The 22,499-nt window shown below is 38.8% G+C and overlaps 1 protein-coding gene across 1 annotated transcript; it reads right to left on the reverse strand.

Moving 5' to 3' along the window:
* Nucleotides 1-345: 345 nt before the first annotated feature.
* On the reverse strand, nt 346-21,841 carry LOC106483380 (semaphorin-4D-like). The gene is made up of 14 exons (XM_067316389.1): nt 21,781-21,841; nt 19,159-19,304; nt 17,797-17,859; nt 15,199-15,297; nt 13,870-13,963; nt 12,810-12,923; nt 11,340-11,491; nt 9,454-9,629; nt 9,190-9,346; nt 8,344-8,566; nt 7,793-7,908; nt 3,022-3,194; nt 2,642-2,685; nt 346-1,497 (listed from the first exon to the last, which is right to left on the reverse strand). The coding sequence occupies exons 1-14, from the start codon at nt 21,839-21,841 to the stop codon at nt 581-583; spliced, it is 2,535 nt and encodes an 844-aa protein (XP_067172490.1). The 3' UTR covers nt 346-580.
* Between the last annotated feature and the right edge of the window lie 658 nt (nt 21,842-22,499).

Here is a 22,499-nt window from a genome sequence, read left to right on the forward strand (position 1 = left end):
TTAACTTTAACTAAAAGAGATCTAGTGTGCCAACACACAAACTAAAAATAACCACTAGAAGCAAAGAAAAAAAAAATGTCCCAATCTGGACAAAAGTCTGTAATTTACCAATCTGATAAACTAAACTTAATTTCCAATTTGGAATTAAAATGAAACTAGATTATTTTTTTTTTAATGGCAGCTAAAATATGTGCAGACTGAAATACTTTTGAAAGCCAACTGAATCAGAAAGTTATTTTTACTCAGTGGAAGAATTGGGTCGAAGAACGAGTAACTATTCGCCAGAGCGAAGCACTCTGAAAAAAAGTCTGGGGAACAAACCAGTGGGAATCTGAAACTGGCCATTTAAAAAAAAAAAAAAAAAAAGGAGAAAAGACAGTACAATACAAGATGCTATGATCTGCAGACAAAAGCACCGCTCTTCTAATCTGGTGAGATTTGCAAGGAAATTGGCTTGCTGAATAGCTTAAGCACATATAAGCTCCTCTGGCTCAGCTGTCACACCCACGCTCTCTCAGCTCCGATAGTTAGCTGCAAGTACCACAGTTGATTTTGTCACTAAGTCAGAAGACGGTTGCCTTCAGTCACCCTCTGCGTCCGAGTCGGCGTATTTTAGTTCACATTTGACATCGAAAGGTTTGTCCTTGACTTCTCGGAAAGCCTGTGGCTCGCCAGGTTGGACCTGCCCGTTCCCACAGTCCGGCTCGGTCTCATACCCGGTATCATGCGCCGGCTTCGGCTGCTCCCCATTCTGGTGGCTGACGCTGCCTTGCTCCACCAGGGTTTCTTTCACACTTTGCTCGCAATCGGAAAAATCTGACTTTGTTTTTTTCTTACCAAGCAACATAACCGAGCGGAATTTCAAGCACTGGCCTGGCAAATATCCTTTGTAGCAGTTGTAGGAGAGCAGACACAGGAAGAGAATGAAAAAGAACAAAAAGAGGAACATTAAAAGGAAGTTATCGTTTGACTTTAGGAACATTGTCTTTTCGGGGACTGCATCAGGAATCAAATTGAAGATCTCTGTGTTGGAGGCTGCACTTGTTAGGACAGGGCCAATGGGCTTTGTTATTAGCCTTGCTGTTGTTACTGGCATAATCTGAGTGGTCGAGGTCTGAGCAGTAGACCCTGAAGTGGATACAGCTGACACTTTTCGTACATCCCTATTACCTTCTGTCATTGCAGCTGCCACAGTTGGGCCCACCGTAGCATGCTGGATTTTTTTCAGTTCCAAAACATGCTTAGCCAACACTTGAGAAAATTTCTTATTCTTCACTTTTTCTTCTGACAAACACTGATAAACGCCACTGTCTCCCTCTGATAAATTGAAGATGAGCAGTGCCTTTTCCAGCAGACGGTATTTGGGGCTCTCCACTTTCAGTACGTCATCCTTGAACTTCCAGACTACCTGTGCCAGATTGGACTTTTGAGAACACTTGAGTTCTGCTGTGCTCCCATGCTTGAATGTATGCTGTAGAGAATTCTCTCTTACTTTATCTGGAACATCAAAATAAATTTGCAAAATATCAGCAGTGATTTTTGTTTGCACTAATCCATACAGTTTCATGAGACTGTGCTAGTCATAACGGAAACATAAAGATTACAGCGTTACGATTACCTCACAAGACCAAGAGGACAGCGTGCAAGAACCTGAATGAAATCCTAAACTACATCTGTGTACGAGATGTCAAAAGAAACTAAAAGATAGGACACTCCCAACTTTAAAACAGCCTCTACTTGTAGGGAAATAGGATGAGACCTTGTCAATCCACAACTGAGTATGCATCTGAGATGAGTCAATGTTTGAAACAAGATGCTGAACGTGGTATCAGTTGACATGCAATTAGGGCATTTTAAGTAGATCAGTAACTATAAACTATCCAAAAGGGAACTGAATAAAGCACGGTTACTTAGAATGCCATTCTCAACTCAAACTCTCTTCTAAAAATATCAGCACCTATAGCACACCCAGAATGCAGTGTGATAACTTAACAAAGTAACCAACAAGCACAAAAAACTCCTATGGTGACCTACGCTTTGCTTAAGAGCAAACTCTTAAAAACTTTGTTTACTGCAATACAGAACTCCTATAACACTACTACTCTTTAAGACCTCCTTGATCTGGTGGCAGCAATACATACTATAGGAAAAAAGGATCTGCGATTACTTGCCTTAAAGCACACTGGAGGGTATTTCAGCTGCTCTGTATGATGTTCTTAACCCCCCTGCCCCCTTCACTTCATCATAAAAACAGCTTTTCTCAGGATCATTTCATCTGATCCCACAACAAAAATCAAGCACTTATCAAGGCTAACAGCAGAATCTCAAATGATATATCACAAAGACACAGGTCTCTGTGCTAGAAGTACTCATGGTAAATATTGCTTTCATTTGCAAGCCGCTGCTGAGGTGCCCCAGTTCATGTCAGAAGTTTGTGCGCTACTGAAATGTATACAAATACAGACATTTTCAGACAATATGCAGGCTGTACAGATACTCAAATATTAAAAAGCAGGATTTCATACCTAGTAAAATATAAATGTGTATCAAGATAAACACAGAAAACCAAGCTAAATGAAATAGAACCCTTTCACGATTGCACTTAGATATGGGAAATGGCTTTTCAAAGGCCATAACTTACCAGAACAAGAAGAAGCATCTCCACCTATGTTCTGAATCCAGTCCCTGTAAAAAGAAGCCAAGAGTATTACAACCTCAAATCCTACTTCCTACAGCCTCCCCATCTCCCTACACTACATGAGGCCTATCTTATCTAAACAGTGTAAACAGACATTTTTGCAAGATGCAAATTAATGGACAGGAAAAAGTGTGTATTTGAAAACATTCAGTTAAAAAAAATACCAGTTATCAGTAAGGAGCAAGACTGATATTGCAAAGATAAAACCACTTTTAAAAAGATTTGTGGGTATTCCAGTATTACATGACCTAGTAAATGAACATAGACAGTACCAATGAGATCTTCCTTATTCTAACTGTACGGTAAACCAAAGCTGCCATTACCTTTTGATTTCACTTTCTTGAAGAATATCGACGCAGGAAGCTTCAAGGGGTTTCCAAGCACAGTAGGGATCCCTTGCTAAAACACAGTCCACACAAGTGGTGTACTTGTCACAGAATGCCACAGGAGACTGAACCACACCAGAATTTGAACCAGCATAGAGGTACCTTTTGCCCTAAAGAAAGAAAAAAAAAAAAAAGAACAGCTAATCACCTTCTGAAAGCAGAACAATCATGTTAAATTCATCAAGCAATTAAAAATTATTAAAAGTAAACGGATGCAAAAGATACAGCCGTATGTTTGTAAAAACTGGAACTTGAGGGCAATAGTCATTTGTTTTGATTAGCCTTTATTTTATAAAGGAAAGGAAACTGCTCTTGAAAATAGTCAGTGATACAGGAAATGGAAAAAGACAAAAAACACAAAATTGAAATAACTACACTCTACAAGAAAGGAAAGCAAATGGCTAAACGTGGCTTTATTATATTTTTCCTAAAATATGAACGCACTGACAATCTTTGTACAAGGAGAGATCTGTGTGCGCAGACACGTCCGAAAAGGGAAGGCTTTTTCTATATCTACAACCTACTCCAGCTCTACCAGCTACATCTCCACAGCCCCATCAGTGGCAGCTTTACAAGATTAGAATGAAACCGCCTGCTTTCTACCGAAGAATACCGAGTATGTTGGCGTAATGCCTAGCAAAAGGTGGGGGGACAAACGGAATGATTGCCTGACCTACAGCCACTGGGGATCCGTTTACAAACAAATCCCACTCCACGCACTGCTGGAAAAGGCCAGACTCACTCTGAGCATCCTTGCCATAAAACGCAAGCAGCTGCGTATTTCACTCATCTGTCTCAGAGACTGTAGAAACTGATGGCTCAAGGTATACTTTGAATTTATCCTTTATTATGCAAAGCCTCAGAAAAGATCCCCACGCTGCAACCCCAGAACATCACTGACCCATCCTCTAGTATTTTTGAGAGGCTGTGTACACAAAGCCAGAAAGCACACCCCACCTTGGCAGTGGGCTGATTTTACCCTGAGTAGAATACTGAGCAAGTTTATCAGTATTCTCCAGCAGTTGGCATGGCAAATAAGTTGGATCCAAGCACCGAGTGGCTTTTCCTGGGCTGCAGCCGTACGGATCTCAGTATGTAGAAATGCACTCAGTGGTCGTCTTTGCAGCGAGGCGGCTTGATTCTTTGGCAGGATGAACATGGTCACAAAGTGATGGGCAGATATCCAAACAAAGCTTGCTAGTAAAAAGCAAGATTCATAAAACATCTCACAGTCAAGGTGCAGACTTTCAGTCCTGAACAGTCAAGAACAGTTTCAGGAAAATCACTAACAGGCTGTTTTAGGACTGAATTTATGTTTTGGGGCTCACTATCATGTTTTCACAGAGATATGTAAGGAGGTATTGCTACAAAAACTCAGAGCAGTCTTCTTCCTTAATACAATGACCACCAGCAAGTCTGCTGAAGAGTAAACTAATGAACGAAGCGTTCTGACTAACAGTAGCCTCTCGAGGCAGATTACAAGATCAAGCATGAGTCAAGTTGGGTCCCTCAAACCCATGGAAGAGCGCAGAGGACTTTCAAGGAACTCTGGACACTAGAAAACATAGCAAGACGTAACTGGATCAAAAAAAGAAAAAGCTGGCACTGCTGGATATGGGCTTTGAAATAGAACCAGCTGTCAGTGGCATACATTCAAATGCAGTCTTTGATCTTAAGACCTAACTTAGGCTATCTTTAGCTATCCACTCTGTCAGAAAGCTTCCCTGAGAGCCGTCCAGCTCTCTAGGCTCTGACAGCTAACATACAAGCTGACAGGGCAATGCTGCGCATGGGTTGTCTCTGTAGAGGACCAAGCTGCTATGTCCAGGGAGTGCAGAAAACACAAGGAGAGCTGAGGAGCCAATTTCAAAAACTCAGACAAATCTTTCAGCCAAACGGGAGTTATCAGGATTGACTGCAGGCTCATCCGACTACCATCCTTGAGACGAGGTATGGAGGAAGGCCCGGAGACTACTGCAGCGAGAAGATGTTCAGAAAGGGCTCTTACTCCAGAGGGCCGTTGTGGTTAACAGATCTACTACGGGATGCTGCTAAACATATCCGCATACCAGCTCTGAGAAGGACTTCAGTAGTAACTACATGTAATTGCTTACTGGATGTCCAAGGAGGAAAGCTTTCATGTGCTTTCATGCTGGGAAGCAGAAATAACCCCAGCTTGGTTGGTACCACAATAATACAACATTCATGATTCTGGCACCCCAGCCCAACCACCAGGTACCTCATCACTGAACAGGACCTCAGTTTTTTGGGAGAATACTAGACTGCTTTGCTTCAGGGTTAGGTGTCAGCTGCAGAGGTTACTCTGGCAACATGGAAGTTTTTACTTGCTCAAGATACAACACTACTAGTCCATGGTGCCTTGCAAGAAGCAGTGTTATATTTAAATCCTAAGCTCTGAAAGTTCTTTTTCTGTAAAAAGGTAATGGGTTCCCTATGTGTCCCTATGCTCCGTTCACATTAGCCTCTTTTAGAGGGTTATACTTGAGTAAGCAAGAACTTGGCACTCGGATTCAGAGATAAAAAATTCGGTGCCAGCATTTCTGCACTAGTCTCAACTATCAAGTGTGTACCAAAATTGCTAGATGATGTGTGTTTGGTACGAGGCTGTAACATCTATCCCTTCCAAAAATAAAGGCATCATAATTAAGCCAGTATAAGAAGGATCGTGGGATTTACCCATAATTAAGAGAATGGGCATTAAAGTATTTATTAGAAGGGTTATCTATTCTTATTTTCTATCACAGGGCAGATGCTGAAACCTCCAGTCAAAACAAATCACTGGAAGCATTCCTTCCAGATAAAGCAGAGGAGTCCCGAGAGCATTTATAAATATATATATAGTCATAATAAGAGATTATCAAGTCAACATTCACAATCCTTTTTCTCACTGATAAGGCTGATAAATCCCTTGCCCTTTATGTCCTTGTATACAAGCTTGAAAGGAAGCCAAACAAAGCACTATCATTTAAAAGACAAAACCAAAAAAAGATGCTGCGGATGTTGAATGCACAACATACATGTCTACTTACAGCAAAATCTATGTAATTAAAGGAGAGCAAAGTAACATTTGGGGAAAAGAGAGAACTAAGAAATATTGTAAAAGAAGACTGAAAGAAATAAGCAAAATAACTGCCAGTAAGCAAAGAAAATTGCTGTGTATTAAATTTCAATCATATCTGTGGTAAAGTTAATTACTTTAAGAATATTAGGATGTTTGCATATTTAAGAAACGTGTTTTAATATAAGTTGTAATATAAATTACATCCCATACAACAGTAGAATGGAGAAAAGGAAAAGTTCATCACGTTATTTTTTGAAGTAATATTTCTTAAATACATGCTCATGTCATTAAATAAATTCAAACACAATGAAGACAAGAACTGTCCTATCTTTCTAGTACACTTACTTTCAGAATTTCAGCCACATAGTGGTTGAAAATTGCATCATACATACCAATGCATACATACAAATAACACATTTTTACTGAAATCCATAAACATGGAAGTCTATATCACACTGCTCATTCACCTATCAAAAGTATACTCTGTCTTCATGATATTTCGCTCTATTGTGAACATGAGAGCGCTATCGAGTATACAACAGCATAAAGCTCTTTTCCGTAGAGTTGATCATGTTGGCACACACAGTTTGTTAAATATCACACAAAAATAAGCGCTGCTTTTGAGATACCTTAGCAGTATTCCTAAATCGCTAACTGCAGAGCAATTATCGATCACTAGGTATTCACTGAATGTCAGTATCACTACTAGCCCCTTCAAAATAAATAAATAAAATATAAACAAATAAATAAATAAATAGATAAATAAGATCATTCTTTCCTCAAGAAGCCCAAAAGTTTCACCAACTGAGGGGTCTGATACTGAAAAAACATTGTTTATGGCAATATTATCAGGGATATTTACGAATCTACAAGTCTGAATAACCAACCAGGAGCAGAAGGCTAACCAGCATTCACAGTACACACAGTGATTATCCTCCCACTGCCACAAAATCACTCTGAGATTAAACCCAGCAATTGTTTAGTACTGCAGAACAATCACTGAGTTTTGAGCCCGCAGAAAAGCAAGTATTTTCCAGTTGGAGCTGCAGTTGGAATTGCATCTGGAAAGCAGAGTGTAATGAGAGATCCTGGCTGGCACATAACACCCAACGGTGACGCTAACGTGCCTACTATCATGACAAAACCTGTGGCATTTAAACAATTAAAAATCCATCAATCATTTATACAATCTGAGACAACGAGTCTTTCTGCTAGACAGACTGCTCTCTTCTTAGGTTAATTTCCTCAGAAAAATATACAAATCTATTACATTCCTGAGGATTTTTCTTCATGGATTTGTAATGACCACAAGGGGTCAGGATTTTTACACTACCCCCATCTAAAAACTGGTACCTTTAAACACATCACGGCTTTTAGCTCCTGTACTAGGGATCAGAGTTGAAGACCAGCACACCTGAGCTTACCCCACCTTGCCCATATCTAGAGCTTCAGAAGCTTGCCACCTACCTACTACCTATCAGGTAGTCTCCAATATTGCCACTGCGTGAGAAGTTACAGATACGGCCTTGTTTTTCATAGTGATGGTCTCTTATCATGCCAAAGTTAAATATAAATCCTTAAAGTCTTGTGGAAGAGCAAAAGGAGATGCATGCTTACAGTACTTACTTTTTTCGATGAAAGCAAGAGAGTTTGGACTGGCTCAAAGTTTGGGAAAAGCTGTGTTTCTTCAACAATATGCATTCCATTTTCACAGCTGATAGCTTTGTGCAGGGCTCCTTGATCTGAAATTACAAACTGAAATACTTCACTAAGAGCCTTATAATAAAAAGGCAAGAAAAAGTTGCACACTTGCTATAATTTGTCTCAATAATCTGCTTGCTGTTTAACAGAAGACTTCACATAATTCTGTGCCAATGGCAACCATTATATCTGCCATCATAAGGAACTGAGCAAGAAATGTTGTTTCAGTACAACAAATGACTTATTTTGATTTACATTTTTGCTGCAGTTTTTGCAGTTCTGCAGTTCTCTTTCTTGCAGTAGTTCTTCAAATCGTGCAAGATCCTCCACTTACTTGCCATGGCCTCTCACTTTTAAGAAGAATATACTAGCTGGTGTAAAGGCACTGCAAATTTGGAAACGTCTGATTCCTCTCACAGCACATTTCATCCTAAATAACCACTGCATCATCAAACAAAGCGTTTTGAAAAACTCACCTGTACTGATGAACATAACATCATATATGGTACCATTGAGTGCTCTGACTCTGTCTACTACAATCTGGGTGTACTTCACATCTCGTTTTACTAGTCGGGGTCTGTCTCCCGTCGGGGTCACTGAATCATCCATTAGAGGGTGATCTTTAACAAACTGCAATGTTTTGTCTGGTAAATTCAGAGAACTCATGTAGCTTGATGCTCCGGCTTTGTTGTTTATACACTGGCAAAAAAAGACAACCAAATTATGCCATTTGCTTGTACACAATGGAGACAATTTAACAGCAGGTACATGTATTTTCTTTTTTTCTGTCACCTTCCTCAAGCAATAGCAACAAAATGACTGCAGAAACATGAGAAAGTTTAAAAAAAAAAAAAAAGTGTGGAAATGGCCCAGCATGACGAACATTTTAGTTTGTAAAGCAAAGCACTACAATGGCTAAACCTGCTGAAACTAGGAAGATAATGCAAGGATTGCTACACTTTTGCTCCCCTGGTCTTTGGTGATATCAAATGTATACCAACATCTATTTCATCACTAGAAAATTAGTAATGAAATAATGAGAATATGAAAACTGCAAATAACAAAAAAAATCCAACCAACCAACCAAAAAAAAACCTCCAAATGATTTCCAGATAGAAACTTCAGGATAAACCACTTAAAGCAATTTTCTCAGAAGTCTTTACAACAGAAGTATCCAGATTAGGGCAAACTAATATTACACAAACCAATATTACTAAAGTTACTAATACTTATAATTAGTAAATTATCTATTTTTTTCTAGTTTCTTCACTCTTGAGCATAACAAAACACCAGCTATCAGATTCAAGGTTATACAAACTTACCGCCCCAGGTCGAGGATTGGGAATTTCCCCGTTGTAGCGTACCCATTTTGTATGAGACTGTTCTACCGTAGCGCTCTGCATATATTTTCCTTTTGAGAAAACTTCTTCTACAGTAGACAGATTGTAGGCACACACTGCTGACAGACCCACATTATTCCTAAAAGTACAGAAAGAAAGAAAAATTATCACCAGAGTATTCACTACTTGTTGCAGCAACCAACCGAGATGAATGTACTCATCCAGGAAAGGCTGTATCACACTTACAGTTGTGGGGTGAAAACTCCATAGATCACTGGTTCCTTCAGACTTGGAGACTTCAGAATAAAAACATCATTGATAATATTGAAGATTAAATTCTTATCAGGTATGGTACAAATCAATCTGGCCTTGAGAAAGGAAGTCCATTTTTTCTGCAAAGTCCTTAATCCTCCTTGGTCCCTCTTTTGAGAGAAAAGAAGAAAAGGGGAGAGAGGGATTAGATTGCGTTTTTTTTCTTTCAAGAACCACTGGCACACAGCATAGGACTACTGAACCCCTGATATTCTCTCACGTTTAATCTACACCAACATCAAGAAACGTTAACATATTCACAGGCAGAAAAGTAAGGAAGTCACAGGAAAGTGTTTTGATTTAAGAAAAATAATACATAATGGTTTCTCTCAACACATGGAGGTAAGGTGAGACATAAGACTTATGCATGAACTGCACCTTAGAAACACTTGGTAAATTGAATGTTCATAAAAAAGTATGCTCATTAGAGCAATTAAAATAAGCACAGAGGTATTATGCTTGTCCCTTAAAAGGGACAAACAACTTTGTATCCATTCTGTGACATCTAAGCATTAATAATTTAAATGCTGATGCTGCAATACACACTTAGCTTGCATAGTTTCATCAGAAGAAATGCACATGGCGGCCTACTCCTGCAAGCAGTTACTCCCTTTATCAAGGATTTGCTAGATTAAGGCTTAAGGAAAAATAAGATATATTGACTACAAATGTTTCAAAATACTTGATTGTCAAGCGGCAGCTGTGTTACTTCTTTTCAAAAGCAGACATATTTGAACAAAAAAAATATATTTCCTGTTTGTTATCCAATATTGCTATCCAAAATATTGAGAGGAATCTGCAAAATTTCAAAAAACTACGTATAAATGCCCATAGTTTTGCAATCTGCCATTAATTTCTGTTTAAACAGGCAGTAGCAATGAAACACTCTCATATTCTACAATACTCCCATTTTAAAGCATGCACAAGCTGTTAGTGGGCAGAGGGCCATATTAATAAGCTCCATGTAAACCTGCCTCCAGCTGCTTATTTAATGGAAATCTCAAGGGCACTAACTTGTTATTGATGTTTTGACTTTCATGTTTAAATATAAAACAGCAAAGTCAAAATAAAACATTTCAACCTCATCAAAATGAAATAGCTAGATAAGTTTCCTGTTGAAAAAAAAACCACTGAGGAAATTGATACATTCCAGTTCAAAGGTTTTTGTTGAATCAACGTTTTCTACTGGAAAAAGCTCTTTCATCAGAAGATTTTTAACCAACCCTCCTGAGTACATACTTGACTCAGCCTCAGATATTGAAGTTTAAACACTAAGTGTGACAGAATCAGGCTGCTGGTGACTGTTTTCTTTGATGCGATGGTAACTACAATAGCGTCATGGAAGTCCCATCTGCTACACTGCAGTCAAGAACCAGCTCTGTCTACAGGGGAAAGTAGTTTTGTTTGTCTGCAGCTACTTGAAAATAACTTGAATTCTTGGCAAACATCCTATCTGTTCAGCTCCAATGAAACTCCCACTTTTTTCAGGGGTTTGTACTTAAACTTACAATAGCACAAACAATAAAATAAAAAAATTAAAAAGGGAGACCTTTCTTTATTTTTACATTATTACTTATAGTTACTTATTACTTTACTAATGAGATGTACTGAAATCGCAACACTTAACAAGCATTAAAACAAGTATTTGCTCCCAAATTGTCAGCTAGACTTTGAGTTATGAAGAACTGACTAAAATTGCTGATTCGCTAAGAACAGGCTTGACCGTTTCCACTTAAATTGCACAAAGTCCACAGTAATTAGTGTTTTTACTCTTAGAAACATTTACTGGAGTTAGTAAAGGAAACAGAACTATGTCCCACCTTACACACTCTAGCTATTCTCGGAATCAGCAGCTTTCCAACAAACTCATACTCCACAGACACCTCGGTGAAAAAGAAGTATATCTTGTCATCTTCTCCATCTGTGCTGTTTTGATCCGCTCTAATCACATCAGTAAAAACAAAATTGGGCTCTAAGGATACAAATAAAGAAAAGGATTTTGTATTAGATACGACTCTTCAAATTTAGTTCTCTCTAAGATTCTCTAGGAGTCCTCTTTCTTCCAAACCTCCCATTGCATTTAACTGCTCTCCAGCTGGTGACCTGCCTACGCAGCTTGTTGTTGAGCCCATCAATATCACTGCTAAAACCCAGAAATACTGGTGAGAAAAACTATGTGAAACATTTGCACTGAAACACAAACCGACTTAGAGATCTGAGAGATCTCTAAGGTCTGATATCTCATTACTTCATATTTTTCAGCCCACACTCAAGAGTGATTTTCTGATATGTCTGGATAGGTATCGTCCCTTGCCTGCCTCTCCCCTCTCTAATCAAAAACCAAGATGTCCCCTAGAAAAAACACAAACTTAGAGAAGGGAAACAGTATATTCTGGTTCGTTCATCTTTGATGACAGAATTAGCTGAGACCTACAAGCAATAATTTATCAGGGTTGGCCAGCTAGCAACACCTGCAAAGCTAGTGGTTGAGTCAACCCTCTTACAGAGTCTGCACAGCCCTGAAAACCCCCCCACTAACCACACTCCTAAGTCCTGCTGGCTTTCAAACGCACATAATCATATTCTTGTCATCAAACCCTCATACATAAAATCAGAACATAAAAATTTACTTAAGATTTAATTCATCCTTCTCTTGCAAAAGCAAATTTCTTTAAAGTGGGCATGCACAGTACCAGCTGCTTAAAATCCGTGCTATTAACTGAAACCCTAAAAATGACAATAGCATTACAAAATACATTATGAAACTCAGTATGCTGTAGCTTTTGGCCATAAAGCAATTTTTGGAACATGCTAACTTCATGATTTTTGTCCTCTTTGGTAGAAAACCAACAAACCTTTGAGCATTCATGAAACTCGGTGAATTTTGAAATTCAGGAACTGAGACAATCGCTAACCATGTTCAGCTCAATTTGAAAATATATATGTTAGGCAAAAAACGTTCTCCTCCTTACTGCCAAGCTATATCATAATACAGCTAAGATGAATGAGTGAATACAAAATAAACTGCAGCCCTTTATCATCAAGTCAAAGTCTGTATGTCTCTAACCTGTTTTCATCGTCAGTGCTGATAAAAGTCCTGAATTTTCAAAATTAAATCTCTTGTAGGCACACTTAGAGGTCAATGTATACCAGTAGAACAAAATCCATTATCTTTGAGATATTGGGCAACTGTCCCTTACTTCTGATAAGAAACTTAAATTCTTTGTCTGAAACTGTAATTCTGAAGAAGGAAGAATGATTTGTTTTGGCCTGTTCTCACGCCCACTTACCATTAAGCCAAGGTATTGCATATTCTGTTCTCAAAGGACTCTGATGAGAGTTTCGTGAAATAATAGGTTCACTTCCCAAGAAATTGTAAGAAGTCCCAGAATAAAGCTCCTCATCTTTAACACAAAAACAAATATTTTAGACTGTCTTATGCACTGAATACCAAAAAAGGTACATAAATATTTCAAGAGAATATGTTAGCTTAAATTTCCCATAAGAAAAGATAAACAAGGATTTCCTCTGAATTGCCCCAGACATACTTACATGTTTATCTCTGCTGTTTTTAAAGTTAACACTTTACACTTGGTTTATTATTGCTCTAACGCAAACAATGAACAAAGGTCAGCACCACTGTTCTTGTGGTACTTCAACATTTAATATATAAACCTGCAGTTTATGCATGAAAATGCAAATCACCTAAACACCATGGAAGTTTTGGAATATAATTATTTTTCCCCCTCCTCTAGGCCAACATGACTGAAATTAAATTTTTAAGAATTTAGATGACAATGCAATGAGTGTGTTCTTTTCTTTTTCATTTCCTGTTTTGTGTTACTTTAAACTCGTCTTTTATGATCTTACGACACCATGACACAGCCATGAACTCGGGTTTCGCCAAATCAAGATTTGGTGGTGTTTAATCTTGCAGTAATACATTTGCAGGAAATATCTCACTTCCCTATTCTGTTTCATGGAGGTGTCTTCAGGACCTCTAAAAATTCCACTGGTCAGATTTACTGAAATGACAGTAATTGACACTATAGAGGCAACCAAAGTACATGGTGAATGAATATATCAACACATTTAGACTACCCAGATTAAACATGTTAAACACCTAAGATAGTTTAAACTATTTTAAACATTACTTCTGAAACGGCCAAGAATTATAAGTTCTCCTTTGAACTTAAAGCTGACTACACAAGTATTTCAATGTCTGCCTAGATACATGCTAAAGATTTAAAGAGGGGACCAAATCTAGCATCTTGAGAGGGACTGCAGAAAGACGGAGGAGAGGACTGTATGCTTGTATGTAATGATGAGCTATGCAAAGTCTGAACTTACCAACCATAACAGATGTGTAGCTTTGAGCAGGATCAAATGGACATCTACCTTTACCATCTTCATTTTTACCTCCAAGCTCAAATGAAATTAAATTCTGCAAAAAAATTACATTGAAAACCAGAAAGCAATAGTTTTTATTTTATTTTTTTATCTTTGCACATGCCAGGTGAGTGAATAATTGAAAAGCCAATACTAAATAACAGACAATTCCATCAACTTTCAGCATCAAATACATGTTTTGAAAGATTGTAAAAGGCATATGCATTTTCAAAGAATCTTTTCAAGTCCAAAAGACAGAGGAAACATGATTCTATGATTTGGGAGGGCAGGAGCAGAAAAGAACAGAAGACAAAGAGATAAAGCCAGATAGAGGGGGAGACCTTAAGTAAGAACACCCAGAAAGCCCAACAACAGGAAAGGCAGAGGAGTCAACTGATGGATAAGAAAAGCAGGCAATTATTAAATTAGATGGCACAAAAAGGGAGAGTTTTAGAAATCAGGAAGGCATTCTGAAGTGGATTTAGCAATCTGTAGGAAGATGTTAAATTTGTGAAATGGGGTATAATCCACCTACATTTTAAATAGCAGCAGAGTACTTTAGCTACTACCGTACAAACCCCTTAAAGATTGACAGAATAAGGATCAGGAAGATGACCGAGAATAGCAGCAACAAAACTGGGGAAATGATCAACTGTTACTGTATAGTAAAGAGAGAAGAGGCTAAGGACAATGAATTCTGGCGATGCTGCAGAGGAGATGGCAGACAGACTTACAGGCAGAGGAGACGAGAAAGAACAAAGTCAAGCAAAATTACAAGATTTCTGCACTTCAGAATCATGCAAGATCCACATTGGGGAGAACGCTAATGGAATCAGCAACACGAAACTGGAGTTTTGATTTTGATCCAAGGCTTCATCCTGAAGCATTCGGCATTATGGAGCTATGGCATAGCCAGCAGCAGGGACAAGACAAGCAGAGACAGGAATTTGAATAATTTCAGGGAGAGTCAGGAGTGGATGGAAGTCACAAAGAATGTCATTTCAGTCTGAGAAACTATTTTTCAGCTAATGTAGAATACACAGAGCGTTATGAAAGCTAAGAAAAAGTTAACCAAGGCAAATCAACAATTCATTAAAAGCTTTGAAAAGGGAACACTAAAGTGTAATTCCATTTTCTACTGTTACAGAGAGACAATATCATAAATGCTTCAAAGTATACGACTGGCACTAAAATTGCAATAGTCTTTGGGAACAGAGATTAACTCATTGTTTACACGAGCTGCTTTTAACTTAAAGTTATTACTGGGACAAAACGCATGTACATTCTTACCAGATAATCACAGGTTGGCTGAAACGCATTAGTTCCACACACATAGAGGAAAGTCTCATTCAGCTGTTGCAAGACACGCACGTAATTACGACACTCTGTCTGCAAAAGAGGACGAAAAAAGGACCAGTCTGATAAACCACAACTTCCACATTCCAACACAAATAACCAATTAAAGTTGTAGTATGGACTCTTCTGTCACTGCTACTCATGCCACACTGCACGAGTACTTCCAGAGCTTGAGAGACATAACGCTGGATGATACCATCATCTCTGAGACACAGCCACCTGAGATGCAGTCATACGCAGTCCTGCAGCTCCTAGCTTCCCGCAGTCACCAGTGCACCGCTATCTCAGTATGACTATCAGGGTGGCATATCAGAAGGCCAATGCACTTAGAAGGGCAAATCCCAAACTGCTGCATGAAAGCACAAGTGCCAAAGACTAATCAAATCCATGAGAACGACTAGCTAAAGATGGAGTAAGTTTTAGACTTTGCCACCTCTTGCAAGCCTGGATGAAACAATAAGACACAACCTTTACTACCACTTAAGAGAAAAATCTTAAAGACTATTAAATTCTCAATAAAACTTTGTCACTTTTATATGTCGAGTTTTTTCAGTCCTTGATATCAACTGTTCTTTCACCCAAGAAAACATATTAATTCCTTTGGCTTTGAAATTGAACAAGGAGTTTGAGCAAAGCCTTGAATATTAAGGAAGCCATAAATATTCAGTATAACAATCAAGAAAAACAATTCAAAACATCTACTTACAGAGGAAAACCCAGAGTCACCAGCACCCCTTAATTCCTGTTGGTACGCAGCCAGATACCACCACCACTGCAGGTCCAAAAAACTACTTAAGCAAGCTTAAACACTGTCCTTATTCTTTGTTCTTATGAGCTAAAACCATGTATTTGTGTGACTGTATGGTGGGTCAGACATGGCAGAAAACTGAGGAAGAAGAAAAAAAGCCCAGTTTTCTGCCAGATTCCTTGAACAGCTGCATAACTGCTTCTGCTGGCACTAAACAGGGTAGGGCACACCGGAGGGGGAGAGGACGACTCATTTTAGTGTAAGAAGTGTCGGCAGCAGCAGCAGCTTAACACCTTAATGCTTGTGAAACTACTGCACCATGCAAAACATTACGGCTACAGTATAAAAATTACTATTAAAAGATTAAGAGTACAGTGGGGAAAAACATGGCTTGAAGTAAGTGTGATTCAGCAGCACTTGCACATGGGGGGCAGAAAAAAAAGGGAGAAGAGTTTGCAGCTCTGGCTATACTCAAGCAAAGTACTTGTTTACTGGGTTTGCATCCAGTGTAATTATCAACATTAATCTCTATAAAGCACTGGCAAAGATTACAGTGTCTGCTAAAGTGTGTGTGTGCACATTTGTGCGAGAAAGAAATTCTCATCTCATATACTACTCATTAGGACCATGTATGAGCCTTATTACTAGCAACCCCAGCTGAACCTGGAGCACACAAAGGACATGCTAAGGCTGCATTAAGAAGAGTCAGGCAGAGGGGAAATGGCCCTTAAATGCCCACCACATCTTGCTTTAGGTAGGTAAGCGGCCTTGATGGTTCGCAGGCCAAGAGAAAGCAGGACATTGAGCTAAGGTGGGGAATGATGGCTCCGATCTCCAGCAGCCCCCACGAATGCAGGACCTCTGCCAGCTTTGGTCATACCTGGGCTTTTGTAACCAGCACACACCAAAGCAACTTCAGGCACAGCGGTGCTGATGTCAAATCCCGCAAAGCGCAGAACAGAACTGCTTTTTCTATCTGTGGTGCTTGCAATCTCCCATTTTCAAGCCTGCAATCAATCTTGCTAAGTAAGCCTTCACCTCACCTTATTGTTATACTGTCTGGTGTTGCTCGAGATAAGAGAAAAGGTAGAGCCACATATAGTCAAAAACCTTAAATAAATGTTCTTCACAGAAAGGGTACATGAACAAACCAGCCTGCACGCCAGCCACCCTGCGCTTCCCAGAAAGACTGAGGGAAGCCGGGGAGCTGCCCATGCTGCTGAACCGGGAGCGGAGCTGGCTCCCCCGGTGCTGGACAACGGCTCGAGCGGCCAAACCAGCACCGAGCTCCTGCAAGGAGCACGTTGCTGAGCATCATGATAAGGATATAAATTACTGATGTAAAACATCACTAGTGAGAAAACACTGGCCTAAAAAAACCTACACCTTAAAGCAGAGCAAACACAATTATGGGTCATTTTGTAAAATCAAATGCTGGGGAGGAATTATTGTAATAACAAAACACTATTGCTACCAATTATGGCAGTGCCAGTAATCTAGGTTTATCAGCTTAATAGAAAAAGTTAGACTATTAGCCTTAAATATAAGGGTGTGTTCAGATTCTTTTTTTTTTTTTTTAAACAAAGATTCACCAGGAAGAAACACTGAACTAGAAATTAAAAACAAAAAAACCTAAGCATGCCACAGCTTCTAAAACTCAGCTTAAAGAATTATAGTGACTATCTGAAATTCTTAATTTCAAACAGTCAGAACTGTTCTTCTACTAACACCATTTCTCTTAAAGTGAGATGTATAATATCTTTTTCAAAGTTCAGTGAACATACCTGTTCTGATTTGCCCTTGACGGCGCATTTAGTTCTTTTATCTTCAGTGACCTTCCAGTGTAACTAAGGGAAAAACAAGCAACAAAAAGGCAAATTCAAAGCACTTCTAATTTAATTACAAGATTTTCAGACCTTGCTTATGCAATTATCTGTCACAGAATGGATAATTCTGTGAAGACTATCGGCTGCAAATGCAAGTCATTTTGCAGGCAACTTTCAAAGATTCAAAGCCATTCCCCCTCTGGGGAGGCCACACTTCCAAATCCGTCTGCATTAAGGGAGCTCTGAACCACTGCTATTATCTTTCAGGGTTCATCATCATGTTTCCCCTCAGTTTGCTAATGAAGTTCTCCATGAGCACATACATTAGAGAAATACAACTGTAACTGTTTTAAGTACTTCTCAATTTCATTTACACTGGAGAAAAACAAACAAACAAAAAAACACAACAAAGGAAACATATTGGACATTATTATATGTAGGACTACAGCTCTGATAGTTATATGCATTCATAATTGGAAACTATTTTTATATGCTGGTGAAATTCCCTATCATCAACCCCGAACATTTTGTTCAAAAAAAAAAAAAAAAAAAGAGCATCTTCCCAAAACCTTCTGGGTGGGATTCTGTGCCGTGTCTCTGAGCATCTGCCTGTGCTGCCAAAGCAGGGAGAAACAGGAGTTCGAGGAGGACTCAAAGCAATATAACCTTGTTAGCAGACTTCTGCATGGACTAAGCTACCCCGAGAAGCCAGTGCCAGCACATCCAAAGCGCTTCTGGCAACTGAGCTAACTTTGAACAAACTGGATCAGATCTCTCCGCACTGCAGCTTGCTGTGCGGACACATCTAGAGACATAAAGCAGAAACTGAAACCTAAAGGACAGGGATCTTATCACATATAATGCGCATCTGCAGCCTGCCGCTCCTGGGTTGTAGGGACAGGAGTCCTCCACTACTGAGCATAACTCCAACTTTGCTTCCATTTCAGATTATATTTCTTTCCAATTTAGATTAATGGGCGATGGCCCACTCCCAATAATAAAAATACACCTAAGAACCACCATACTGGATTATACCAAAGGTCCCCCCAGTCCAGCATCCTGCCCTCAAAAAGAAAATGCCTTAAAAGACTTATAACGACTTGCGTCTTTCCTGATTTCTCATTTCTTCCTCTCATTTGATGGCATGTTATGCTTCAAACTGTCTTCTAGAAATAACACACAACTAGGACACACCCGCAGAGTACCTTCTCTGTTAGGTACTCAATATTTAAAACACAGTGCTACTGATATCAGAAAAAGAAGTCAGATTTTGTATTATGATCTTTAAATGAAGCATAGTGTATTTAAATGTATACCCACCTCATGCTGCTTTTCAGCAATATTCACCGAGTTTAATGCAAAGATCACTTCTCTGGCTCCTACATACAGGACATCTTTGTCTTCACTTAACAATAAGGTTGAATAGTTTGACACTTCTGATTCATGAAAATATATTAGTTGGACCTCTGTTGAAATGAAAGGAAAAGAGCACCGCATGAAGAAAACACAATGCTTCAGGTCAAGTTTCTGGGTCATTTTTCTAAGCTGTCTAACATTCGTTTGATATCTTGAAAGCAACAAAGCTTAGTACAGACAACACATAAGACAGATGAGAGACCTCTCAGGAGCCTGATTCAGCAGCAGCAGCACCTGCCATCATCAGCATCAAAATCCTCAGTCCCCACTTGCCAGTTCAATTGCAAATGCCTAAACATTTCCTCCTGTGGTCATTCCCTGTAACTCATGTCTTCCTTTTTTTTTTCCCCCACACATTAATTCCTTTTTTTCTGCCCTTCCATTTTACACTTCACATGCACTATCAGCTCTTTCCTTACCTTCTCCCTTCAACATATACACCGACTGTGGAAAATTTTAAAAAGTTACCATGTTCCTTTCACCTTCCCCAATCTCATAAAAATTCCTTTACCTTACCAAAAGAAACTTCAACTTATAACCGCAATAGAAAGAAGACAGAGAGAAGCTAAGAAGTTCCCTTTATAGTGTGTGAATAAGCCGATTTTGAAGTGGAGATTGGAGATAAAATGCACAGGGTTAGAAAGAACTAACATGAGGGAAAAGCAAGATGAAGAGGAAGCAGACAAGAGAAACAGGGAGACATGGGGGAAAATGACAGTGGAATAAGGAAGCACACAAGCTGGAACAGAATGGTTTGGAGAAAGATGATACAAAATGATTAATATACAGAAATATTTTTTCTGCGTGTACAACCAATGTGGAAGAAGTACTGAAAGCTTGGGAGACCGTATTTTGTGCAAGAAACCACCACAAGATTAATTAAATTTGTTTTTTAAAGATGTAGGCAGAAAATAATCTATTATTGCTCCCAGTTTTAATATTCGGTATTGCACATTTTCAACTAGGAGACTTTGGAAACATTTATTTTAAAGTAGATTTTCAAGGATGTCGTTTAGAAGTCTTTCACTTGGCAGGAAAATTTTTCCCAAAAGGATGAACTCATACAACTCCACACATTCACTCCTCCGCTGAACTAAATTGTCCCTGCTATTCAAAGTAGGCTTCTCATGTCTGAATGCAAAAAATCTTTAGCTGACAGAGACAGGTAGAAATAGCAGGAATGAAAGTAAATTCCAGCTATTTGGAGTAACCTGGATAAAGGTCAGTGGTGAATTACATCACTAGCAGTGTTACCACTAAATAGTAACTTGCCAAATTTTAACTATTATACAACACAGGACCATCAAGGAGTCCAAGCAGGAACTACAAGCCTTGCCTAGACCATTCTTTCTGAAAAAGAATACATCAGCATCTCATTTATTGATACAGCAGTAATCCGGAAAAACATTTTCTAGAGCCATCTCATAAATCAGCTTATTGTTATTACATTCCTAATCTCCATTTATCTCTTCCCACAGTACAACTCTTCAGGATTTAACATCTTTCCTTAAGACTGTTTCTTCATACTGCCCATATACCTGGTCTGTCACAGCACACTTGGATAAGTAATGGTTGTTAACTCCTATGAGTGGTAAAAGGAGGGGAAAAAGACAAAACCTTTTAAAAATTAAAAAAGAAAAAAAATCTGCACCATGTGGAGGGAAAAAAGAAAAAAAGACACATTCGCGAATAGGAGCAAGTAGCTACTTTACAGTCCTTGCTCTAGATCTCTGTTCTGGCCCAGGCTAAAGTTTCAAACAGGACCCAAAGGGAATATCTGATCCTCTTTTCCTTCCTCTGCGCTACATTTGTCTTCTTTTGCCAACTGCATTACAGAAGTTACGAATATTTGCTGAAAAATCAAAACATAGGGAATGTCATCTTCTGTGAAAGAAAGAAAGAAAGAAAGAAAGAAAGAAAGAAAGAAAGAAAGAAAGAAAGAAAGAAAGAAAGAAAGAAAGAAAGAAAGAAAGAAAGAGGCAGGCTAGATTGTTTCAACTTTAAGTATTGAATAACACAGTTGGAAGAGGGTCAAATGCTTATCTTTCCTCCACTTGGTAATTTTTTTTAGTGCTCAGGAATATTTAGTGTCACTATACTTGCATCTCAGTCTTAATAAAAAAAAAAATCACAAAGAATTATTAGCTAGAGACACATTTTGCTACATGTTCAGACTGAAAGTAAAAATAACATAATTAAAACAAAATACATATGTTGTGTTCTTCCCTTGGAGCAAACTTCAATTTCAAGATCCATCAGCTGAGAAAGTCCAATTTGAAATTCCTCTTTTAAAAAAATCAGTTTTTCGGAACGATTTGAAGTATCTCAAGCTGTAACTGAGCGCCCAAGTCACTTTTGAATATTCTAGTCCTAAGCACCTTAGGAGTTGAGCAAAACCAGCAACAACCGACCCAACTTTCAGCAAGCAGGTTGGCAGAGCATGTGGCTGCAACAAGCTTTGAACCACACAGAAATGCAGGCACCATGGAATGACATACAAGACACTGTTAAAGTTCCTCTTCTTACCTCTGTGTTCCCAAGTGATCCTTGGTACTGGACCAAATGCTATTGCCACTTCCAGTAACATGCCCCACACTGCATATAAAACACTCAGAGCCATCTTAAGTGTCCTTGCTCTTTGGCGTTCCTCGGATTACCGCAGCAGCTAGTGCCTCCTCGGCAGAAGAAATCCTAATTCCAAGGACTATTAGAGACTAGACATTTCAGGGCTTTCGAGCAGTGCAGCAAGGCAGGTTGGAAAAATCTTCTAAGTGTGCACTTTCAGCAGATCACTTCTTCAAGGGAACGCACATTTTCCAGGATGCTGGATATGGAGACTGCCCACACTTTCCACAGGCTGCAGAGTTGCTGAGAAACACCACTGTGAACATTATTCTGTTTTGTTGAAGAAATAAATGGAACTGTGGAGAGAGGAGGAGAGCAAGAAGTAGAAGAGAAAGCAGGCTGAGTATTGCCAAAAATAGCATGTTATATGCGCTGATCTTGAAATACTTCTACAGCTGTCTGCATAGTTTAATTTGAATAAAAAGGAGTATAGTAATTGGCAAAAATATGATTCTTAAAAACATCCCATGTTATGTGATAAACAGGCAATTATTGAAAGCAATCATTTTCATCTAGAATGCATAGTATAAATATTTTGAATTGTCACTTACGTTCACTACAGAAAATTCTACTCTAATTTGCCTATTTTCTTACTTTTAATAGTAAAAAACAAAAAAACC

This window comes from Apteryx mantelli, chromosome Z (assembly GCF_036417845.1).
Source record: "Apteryx mantelli isolate bAptMan1 chromosome Z, bAptMan1.hap1, whole genome shotgun sequence".
Lineage (NCBI taxonomy): Eukaryota > Metazoa > Chordata > Aves > Apterygiformes > Apterygidae > Apteryx > Apteryx mantelli.

Coding starts and splice junctions, on each gene's coding strand:
- LOC106483380 (XM_067316389.1), bottom strand. CDS start 21,841: ATGTTACTGGAAGTGGCAATAGCATTTGGTCCAGTACCAAGGATCACT. Junction 19,305..21,780: donor GATCACTTGGGAACACAGAG/GTAAGAAGAGGA, acceptor TCATTTCAACAG/AGGTCCAACTAATATATTTT. Junction 13,964..15,198: donor AGCCAACCTGTGATTATCTG/GTAAGAATGTAC, acceptor ATTTTTTTGCAG/AATTTAATTTCATTTGAGCT.